Genomic DNA, 9,851 nt, shown 5'->3' with positions numbered 1-9,851 from the left:
AATCTCACCTATGATCTGAATACGACGAGTTTGATCCTCCTGAGAAAGACCTGACACGTCCTCCCTAGCATCCAAACCCAACAATTCAAATAAAAGACATTTCTTTCTAAAGGTCAGATCCCCAAATTCCTCCTTATTCCACTTTTTCAAGTCTTCTTTAAACGCTTTTAATTTACGTGCCAGAATAAAGCTAGGAGAGCCCGAAAAGCAATACCCATTCCACCATTGCCGAACCCTCTCTACAAAACCCTCTTCTTTCAACCACATATTCTCAAACTTAAAGGCACTCCGACCTTTATTAACACTACCAGCCACCACCAAAAGAGGGCAATGATCAAAAATTACACGAGGGAGTACCCTTTGAGACACGTTTCCAAAGTGATCTACCAAATCCACCGATGCCAAAGTTCTATCAATTCTTGATATACAACCAGTCCCTGAATCTCTAAACCAAGTAAACGAAACCCCTTCTAGAGGTAAGTCCACAAGGTAATTAGCCTCAATGAAATCTGAAAAAGCAAACATAGCCGGACTAAAAACCTCACAACCAAATCTCTCACTCGGATATCGAATGGTATTGAAATCCCCAAAAGCACACCATGTCGTGTTCCACCTGGAGTGCTTCCTTGTGAGCTCCTCCCACAGAACACCACGCTGATTGTCATCATTAGGCCCATACAATCCTGAGCAGGCCCATACAATCCTGAGCAAGCCTATACAAAATCATCTACAAACCCGTTCAATAAAACACTAACAAAAAACATACCAATAGCACAATCAACTTTTTTAAAAACTCTCGTCCCAAACCAGTAACACCCCCCTACAGTGTTGACTGCATCAAGAGCAACCCACTCTAGAAATGGACTACCCCAAAGGTTTCGAACAACAGAAGAGTTCAAAGAAGACAACTTGGTTTCTTGAAAGCAAACTATATCACACTTCCACTCCTTGAGAAGATTTTTATATACCTCTCGCTTCTAAGGATTATTTAATCCCCTAACGTTCCATAATAGCAGCCGTACACTCATTTAAAACTGGTAATCACCCCTGTACTAACTAAGAAGTCTCTGTTCCTCCCCTTAGTTGCTACCCCATCATAATTAATAGAAGAAATCAAACTTTGAGTTTCCTAAATCCTTTTTGCTAGGGATGGCAATTTTTGCCCGACCCGCGGGTACCCGGCCCAGCCCAACCCTAATAGGCTGGGTTTTACCCAGTCCGATTAGGAATAGGGTCGGGTATGGGTTTTAAAAAAAAAACCGAAGCGGGTCCGGATCAGGTCCGAGTTTTATCAAAAAAACCTGAGACCCGACTCGAGACCCGGCCCGGTTAAAAACTCGGTACCCTAAAATTACAAAAATACCCTATATATATATATATATTCCTATATTCTAACCCTAATCCCTCATTTCTTCACTCTTCAGCAGCAATTCACAGTCTTACACTCCCTCATTAACCTCTGACCTCTCCTCCAACCACAAGCTCCACCTCAAACTCCTCAGCCACCTCAGCATTGGAAACCTCGGACGCGTCTTCCTCTGCAGCCTTAAACACTTCGAACATTCTGTGATCAAAGACAAAATACCACGAACTGTCAGACTCTTCACCGACAACTACGAGCTCTGTCACTATCGAAATCTTCACCGTTAGTTGTCCTTATTTTCATGATCTTCTCCTAGGTGCAAACTATGCTCTCTCTATTTGCGGATCCGGATATTCTACGGGTTTTCTCGGTGACCCGTGCAAACTCTGCTCTCTCTACTCTCTCTGTTTTTTCTTTTTTCTTTTTACCGTGCGAAGCCATGGCTGGTTTTGCATGTAGTTTTCGATCACACATACTATATGTATGAAAATTTGCGTATTGTATCAATTCATTTGATATATGATTTTGTTGTTGTCTTATAATTTTGTTTTGTAAGGGTTTGCACTTTGCAGCTAAATGTATTGAAGTGGGGGAGGATTGATGTGATACATAGTAAGATTAGAATGTCGCTTAAAAGCATTGTTCGCGAGATTAAGGATGGCATTCTCATATTTGTTCATTTTAATTCCTGTTTTATGGATTTTTAATGGTGTTCTACTTTGGATGTTGAAATGGGTGTTTCCTCGTGGATTTTTTTTTATGACGCTTTAAGATTTTGCTAGTAATCACTTTCTCCATGTTAAAATCGAAGGAAAATAAACTCAAATCTCAAAACTTATAGTGATCATACATTGCTAACTGCAGAGCCAGTTGAGATGAAATTGATATGCTCTCTCTCTCTCTCTCTATGTTTTATTGGGCTTAAATTTGGGCCTATAATTAACAGCTTAGAATATGCAGGCTTAATATAAGCAAAAATAAATTTGGGCTTAAATTATTATTATTATTATTTTGGTTGGGCCACGAATTGGGCCCAATCCCTAAATAGGGCCCGCAGGGCCCGGTTGGGGCGGGGCGGGTCGAGTCCGGGAATGGAAAAACTTGGCCCGAACCCGACCCGTTGCCATTCCTACTTTCTACTTTGAGTTCACAATTCCTTTAGAAGTCCCAACACTAACAACATCAACACAGTCTTGTTCAAGAAGATGAAACCGAGCCAGACATTAATCTTCGTGCTTAACAATAGGAAAACCCACAATTCTACAGAAATTTTTCATCAAGCTACATACCCATTTTGAATTTTTCACTGCTAACCCCTGAACCTCTACCTCATCAGCTACCTAGATCACCTCCAACTCCTTATGATTAAAGGGATCCCATATAGATAGAGGTGAGCCCACTGATGGTCATAAAATCCAATAGTATTTGGCTGGTAATTGAGAGAATCGACTGTACTCTACATGATTACATGAAGCAATTACCGAGAAAATGGTGTTATGGTAAATTAGATGATACCACCAAAATTCTTGTCAGGTATGTTATGTCTTAATATGTTATTTTTATATGAACCTTCAATGATAACCTTTCTTAATATGTTATATCATGTTCTACTAACCATTTGTTTTTTATCAGAGATATCATTGGGGGAGTTGCAGAAGTGGAAAGACAGGGGCTTTTGGCCAAATTAAACACCAAAGGTATCGGGATTATTATTGGTCATGCCAAGCTGATGAAGCTTTCGAGTTCTAATGGGTGTCAGCTTTTAATGCAAAGGCAAAATCTAAAAGCATTAATGGAAGAATTGTTAGCTCATATATCTTCTCTTTGCTAAATTCCTTCAAATTATGACTCAGTCCTAACAATTCTTCCATTAATGCTTTTAGATTTTGCCTTTGCATTAAAAGCTGACACCCATTAGAACTCGAAAGCTTCATCAGCTTAGCATGACCATTAATAATCCCGATATCTTTGGTGTTTAATTTGGCCAAAAGCCCCTGTCTTTCCACTTCTGCGACTCCCCCAATGATATCTTTGATAAAAAACAAATGGTTAGTAGAACATGATATAACATATTAAGAAAGGTTATCATTGAAGGTTCATATAAAAATAACATATTAAGACATAACATACCTGACAAGAATTTTGGTGGTATCATCTAATTTACCATAACACCATTTTCTCGGTAATTGCTTCATGTAATTATGTAGAGTACAGTCGATTCTCTCAATTACCAGCCAAATACTATTGGATTTTATGACCATCAGTGGGCTCACAATCTCTTCTATCCCAGCTGTTTGGATGATATGCATGTTCAAATTAGCGTCTTTAATATTCGGATACCGAACAAAAGAGACCATGTTGCCTTCCAATGCACCCTAACTTACGTCTGCACTTGCCTCTTCAATCTCGAACTCAATTTCTGCTACCCCTTTTTCCTGTAGTAAATAGGTAGATCAATATAAAAACAAGAGGTAGAACATGATAACCAAAGAGAGGTTAAGAGTGTTGAGAAGAAAATCAAATATGCTAACTTTACTACAAGTCGTTTTATAGGTTTTATTAATAAGCTACACGTAATTTAAGCATTTGTTTGTAATAAGTGACACACATACTACTCGGCATGTGATGTTTCAATTAGTGGAGTTTGTTAGTTCTGTTAAAAGTTAGTTGGTTGGTTAATTTCTGGTATTAGCTATTGTATAAATACACTCATTCCCATCAATGAAATATTAGTCAAGCATTTTCTTCATTTCTTACTCTCTAAATTCAATATGGTATCAGAGCACGAGTTAGCATAGTGTCCCTGATTTCCTAACTCGTTTCTTCTTCCTTTCACATCAATAATTCCATTGATGATTCTTTGATCTTCACCTTTGTTTGTCTGTGTTCAATTTTATCTTTCTTTTCTCCTACAAAGCTTTGTTTAGGTTTCTTTTGATTCTTTGAAAACCTTCCATGGCTTCTACCTCTGTAAATCCTTATTTAACAGGGGTTTCTACCCAAGTTTCTAAGCCTCACTATGAAAAGACTTCAAGCCCCTATTATCTGCATAATGGGGATAATCTTGGCTCAAAATTGGTTACTTAGCCTCTCACTGCTGATAAATATGCTACTTGGAGCTGTTCCATCCTCTATGCTCTTGATCCCAAGAACAAAACAGAGTTTATCGATGGCACCATTACAACACTTGCTAGCACTTTAGAACCATTGTTCCCAATATGGAAACGCTGCAACAGAATGTTTTTGTCATGGATTCTCAACTCCAAGTCAAAAGACTTGATTTCAAGTGTTATATACTTAAGCACTGCACAAGAAGTTTGGACTAACTTGGAGAATAGGTTTTCTCAAGGCAATGGTCCAAGGGCTTTTGAGCTAAGGAGGATGGTGAACAATCTTTCTCAAGAAAATCTCACTGTAAGTAGCTACTATACCAAGTTTAGGATTATCTGGGATGAACTAATCAATTACAAGTTTATTCCATCTTGTTCTTGTGGAGTTTGCATTTGTGGTTCTATGGCTGCACATGCTGAATGCCATGAGGAATGCATAATGAACTTCTTAATGGGCCTTAATGAATCTTTTGCTTCAGTTAGAGGACATATTTTGATGATGAAGCCCTTACCCTCTTTGACCAAGGTTTTCTCTCTTATTACTCAAGAAGAGAAGCAAAAAAAGATTGGTTTTGATTCTACTGTTATTGAGTTTGCAGCCTTGCTCTCTAGAGATTCCAATTCCTATGTCAAGAGTGGTAATGCTAATAGGTCTAATAGGAAGAAAGAAATATATGTTTTGTTCACATTGTGGGTTGCTAGGTCATGTGGTGGATAAGTGCTATAAGATCCATGTCTATATACCTAGTTATAGAAATGAAGGGAAAGACAACCCAGCTAATCAAGTTTCATTATCTATTGATTTTTCTATGGATGGTGCAGAAGAATTGACTGCCCTCTCTGCATCTCAATGCCAGCTGATTATTTCAATACTTCATTCTCATGCCCTAGGTTCACAACCTAGCAGTTAGCAGAGTTCGCTCTTAGGTCTACTCAAGTAGCCACTGCCATTGCTTGGTCTACACAACCTATTCATCTAGCTTGCCTAATACTGCGAGTATTGATTCACCCACACACTTGTGTCTTACTTCCTCCATTAACCTAGATCATTCTGTCTTCTCTTCCAATCTTGTTGCCCCACCCAATCTTACATGAAATGAGTGGATAATTAACAGTGGTGCCACAGACCACATGTTTCATTCCATTTCACTTCTAACCAATATCACATCAGTTACTCATATCTCTATCAATCTTCCCAATGGAAAGTCTATGTTAGTTACATATATTGGTCAAGTTCAACTGTCTTGTGATTTGATTCTTCATAATGTTTTGTGTCCCTTCCTTTTCTTTTAATTTCATTTCCATAGGCAAGTTAAAACATCATTTGAGATGTATTTTCTTGTCTCATTTCTGTTTTCTTCAAAACTTTACTCCAATGGAAGACAATTGGATTGGGTAGAAAGCATGATGGTTTGTATATCTTACAACAGTCCAACACTCAGCTTTCTATTCCAATTTAGCTCTCCTCTTTCATGCATCCTGGCTTGTCTTAACCTGGTGTTCACTCTCCTATTGGTTCTTTCATTGATTCTAGTTTAGCTTCAGTTTCCAAATTCATTTATGTTTGCAACAATGTCTGTGTTGTCTCAAAGTCTTTTATCATGGCACAATAGGTTGGGTCATCCCTTCTAGTCTAGATTGCAATTGCTCAGTTATATAGAGACTGATGTATCTTTTTCTCATTCAGATTTATCTCTTTGTATTGTTTGTCCCCTTGCAAAGCAAAAGAGACTTGCTTTTCCTAATGAAAACAATATTGTTCTTCTATTTTTGATCTCATTCAGTGTGACATTTTGGGACCATTTTATGTACCCACTGTGGATGGTTTTAGATATTTCCTAACCATTTTTTATGATTACAGTAGATGTACATGGGTTTACTTAATGAAACTTAAGTCTAACATACAAAGCATCCTTCAATCTTTTTTCACATTTATTGAAACACAATTTCATCTTAAGATCAAATCTCTTTAGGCCAGATAATGGACCTGAATTTTCCATGTCTACTTTCTTTTCTTCTAAGGGTGTTATTCAACAACATAGTTGTGTAGACACACCCCAACAAAACTCGGTGATTGAAAGAAAGCATCAACACATCCTTAGTGTTGCTAGAGCCCTTAAATTTCAGTCCACTTTAGCTTTAAAATTCTTGGGGGATTGTGTTCTCATTGCTGTCTATTTGATTTGATCAATAGACTTACTAGTCCTTTATTACAAAACAAAACACCTTATGAAGTTCTTTTGAACAAATTTCCTTCCTATTCTCACATTAGAGTTCTTGGATATCTTTGTTTGCATCCACTCACTCTAGGACCAAGACTAAATTTGATCAAAGAGCCAAAGCCTATATGCTTCTTGGGTATCCTAATGGGGTTAGAAGGTACAAATTGTTTCTAATTCCATTTTCTGTCTAGGGATGTTGTTTTTCATGAACTATATTCCCTTTACACTCAATGAGTTTTCATTATCCTTCTACTCTTCCCACCGGTTCTCTATTTCCAGCTCCACCTCCTATTGTATTAGACAATATTCTCTTTTCTTCTTCTACTTCTAATTCACTGTCACCAATTACCTTCAAGTCTGTTTCTCTTTCTCCTCAGACTGAACTTCCCATTTGTCCTACTATCACACCTAACTTTCCTCCAACTGTACCTACTAGACATTCTACTAGACCACATAAAGCTCCAGCTTATCTCAGAGATTTTCACTGCAAAATGGCTTCAGCTTCTACACTATCTCTCCAGCTTCTTCTGAACCCTCTTCCTATGCTGAGGCTTCCCAAGATCCTTAATGGCAGGCTACTATGGCTGCTAAGATAAAGGCACTTGAAGCTAACCATTCTTGGGTTCTAACTACTTTACCTCATGGTAAGGTTCCAATTGGCTATAAGTGGTTGTTTAAGATCAAACATAGAGCTGATAGGAGTATTGAGGCCTAGTTAGCTATACACAACAAGAAAGTTTGGACTACTATGAAACATTCAGTCCAGTTGTCAAGTTTGTCTATGTCAGGACCCTTCTTGTTACCACAGCTGCTCTCGGTTGGCATTTGGAACAATTGGATGTGAATATTACTTTCCTCCACGGTGATTTGGAGGAAAAAGTACATATGCTACCTCCTCCTGGGTTTGGTAGCAAGGGGAGAAGATCTGCTTTGTAAATTGACCAATTCATTATATGGTCTTAAACAAGCTAGCAGACAATGGTTCTCAAAGCTGTCAACTACTCAGTCTAGATCTGATTACTCCATGTTTACAAGAGCTCAAGATGGCATAATCATCATCATTTTGGTTTATGTGGATGACATATTAGTAGCCAGCGATGATCTACAAGCTGTGACAGATTTCAAAAGCTTTCTCCATTATAAGTTCAAACTGAAAGACTTTAAATGCTTGAAGTATTTTTTGGGGTTAGAAGTGACAGGATCTTCTAAAGGTACTATGCCAAAGTATGTCTTGGAGCTACTTGCAGAAACTGGTGAACTAGCATCCACCTATGGAACAACATGCTAAGCTATCTAACTACCATAGGGAACTAGTGTCAAACCCTTCACAACACAAAGGTTAATTGGTAAATTGTTGTATTTGACACTGACAATGCCTGATATAGCCTTTGGTGTGCATCAGCTCAATTGGTTCCTCTCTCAGACAAGGCAGCCACACCTCCAAGCAGCTCTTTTCTTTCCATCCAAACAACCCACATCAAACAGCCAAGAACCATATTCCATAAGTCCAAAGATAATTTCCCCAGCCAATTACTCCAACAAAACCTTACATGTGTCAACCAAGCAAATGCAAATCTACTCTCCAAACCTTTAGGGCATCATTAGTTTCACAACAATCTTCTCTGCAAGATGGGCATAAATAATATTTATGCTCATCTTGAGGGGGAGTGTCGAGAAGAAAATCAAATATGCTAGCTCTACTACAGGTCATTTTTATATTTTTTTACTAATAAGCTACATGTAGTTTAAGCATTTGTTTGTTATTAGTGACACAAGTGCTTGGCATGTGATGTTGCAATTAGTGGAGTTTGCTAGTTCTGTTAAGAGTAAGTTAGTTGGTTTTTTATATAAGCTACTATATAAATACACTCATTCCCATCAATGAAAGATCAATCAAGCATTTTCTTCATTTCTCAATCTCTAAATTCAATAGAGAGCACAAGATAGCTTCTACCATTTCATATAATTTTTATTAGGAACTTTAGGTGTGAATTTTAATTAAACACAAATTATCGTTTGATTTTAGAGTGTCAATATGTGATAACAATGTCAATAGAGAATTCTTACACCCTTGAATCTTCTACCAATTCTTTTGGAATTTGCACTGAACCTGTCAAGAAAAGGAATTGTATATACGTAAACAAACTCATATAACCCAATAAAAAACACAAGGATGGTAATATCAAAGAATCAAAAAGAGATGCTGACATGGGTACAAACCTTCATCATCGGTTATGCATATACTGTTGGAAAGGTTTCCTTGAGGAGTAACAATATGATGAAGTCCTGGTATAAAGTCAGTCTTGGCAATTATTTCTTTTAAGAAATGGCTTTTCCTTTTGAATGATCCCTGCAAATATATCAAAGAAAAAAAACACATAAGAAGAGCAAGAAGAGTTGAAAAAGAAAGGGAATGGGAAGTATAATTTTCAAAAGTGAAACACTAAGGAGAGCGTACCCATCTCATTTTAGGTAACAAATCATAGGCATCAAAAATGGTAGAAGCTGCTTCATCGGAGTCATCAGATGAAGTGGTTGGTGAGGGTGTAGTAGGAGCTTCAATTGTGTCAACAATAGTGGGTAGCGATTGAAGTGGAGTAGGAACTTCAATGGTGTCAAAAATTGTGGGTGGTGGTTGGAGTGGAGTACGAGCTTCATCCTTCAAAAAATCAAACAAAAATGTTGGCCATTGGGTTTATATTCTAGCAAATGTCAAAAACAAAAAGAGATGAAAACGTAAATCTAATAGAAATGATACAAAAAAAAAAAAAATCAATACATTTCTCTTCTTGTTCTTGTTCTTCTTCTTGTTCTGATTCCTTCCCATAATGTAGAACAGGTTGTTTAACGAAGAATAAACAAGTTACCTTCAAGTAGAAAAGAGAATATCACTATCAGCTGAAATGAAGATTTACAAAAGGAGGAGATAAATGACAAATTGGAAAGTAGGGGTGTCTCAATTCGGGTTAATGTGTCGTGTCGTGTCGTGTCAAGGAAGGGATATTTCACTAAATGACTCAATCCGAACCCGACCTATTTAATAATTGTGTCATGACCCTTCAACCCTAACATGCCTTTGTTCTGATTCCTTCCCATAATGTAGAACAGGTTGTTTAACGAAGAATAAACAAGTTACCTTCAAGTAGAAAAGAGAAT

At 37.5% G+C, this 9,851-nt stretch overlaps 1 protein-coding gene across 1 annotated transcript; it reads right to left on the bottom strand.

The window, feature by feature from the left end:
* Positions 1-2,576: 2,576 nt before the first annotated feature.
* Positions 2,577-9,558, bottom strand: LOC112032180 (uncharacterized). The gene is made up of 5 exons (XM_065766357.1): positions 9,475-9,558; positions 9,154-9,354; positions 8,916-9,045; positions 8,763-8,805; positions 2,577-3,798 (listed from the first exon to the last, which is right to left on the bottom strand). The coding sequence occupies exons 1-5, from the start codon at positions 9,520-9,522 to the stop codon at positions 3,786-3,788; spliced, it is 435 nt and encodes a 144-aa protein (XP_065622429.1). The 5' UTR covers positions 9,523-9,558; the 3' UTR covers positions 2,577-3,785.
* Positions 9,559-9,851: the final 293 nt, after the last annotated feature.

This window comes from Quercus suber, unplaced genomic scaffold (genome assembly GCF_002906115.3).
Source record: "Quercus suber isolate HL8 unplaced genomic scaffold, Cork oak 2.0 scaffold_701, whole genome shotgun sequence".
Classification (NCBI taxonomy): domain Eukaryota; kingdom Viridiplantae; phylum Streptophyta; class Magnoliopsida; order Fagales; family Fagaceae; genus Quercus; species Quercus suber.
Note: the sequence above shows the minus strand (reverse complement) of the source record. Positions and strands in the feature narration are given on the sequence as shown.

Coding starts and splice junctions, on each gene's coding strand:
- LOC112032180 (XM_065766357.1), bottom strand. CDS start 9,522: ATGGGAAGGAATCAGAACAAGAAGAAGAACAAGAACAAGAAGAGAAAT. Junction 9,355..9,474: donor ACAAGAACAAGAAGAGAAAT/GTATTGATTTTT, acceptor GATTTTTTGAAG/GATGAAGCTCGTACTCCACT. Junction 8,806..8,915: donor ATGCATAACCGATGATGAAG/GTTTGTACCCAT, acceptor TTTTCTTGACAG/GTTCAGTGCAAATTCCAAAA.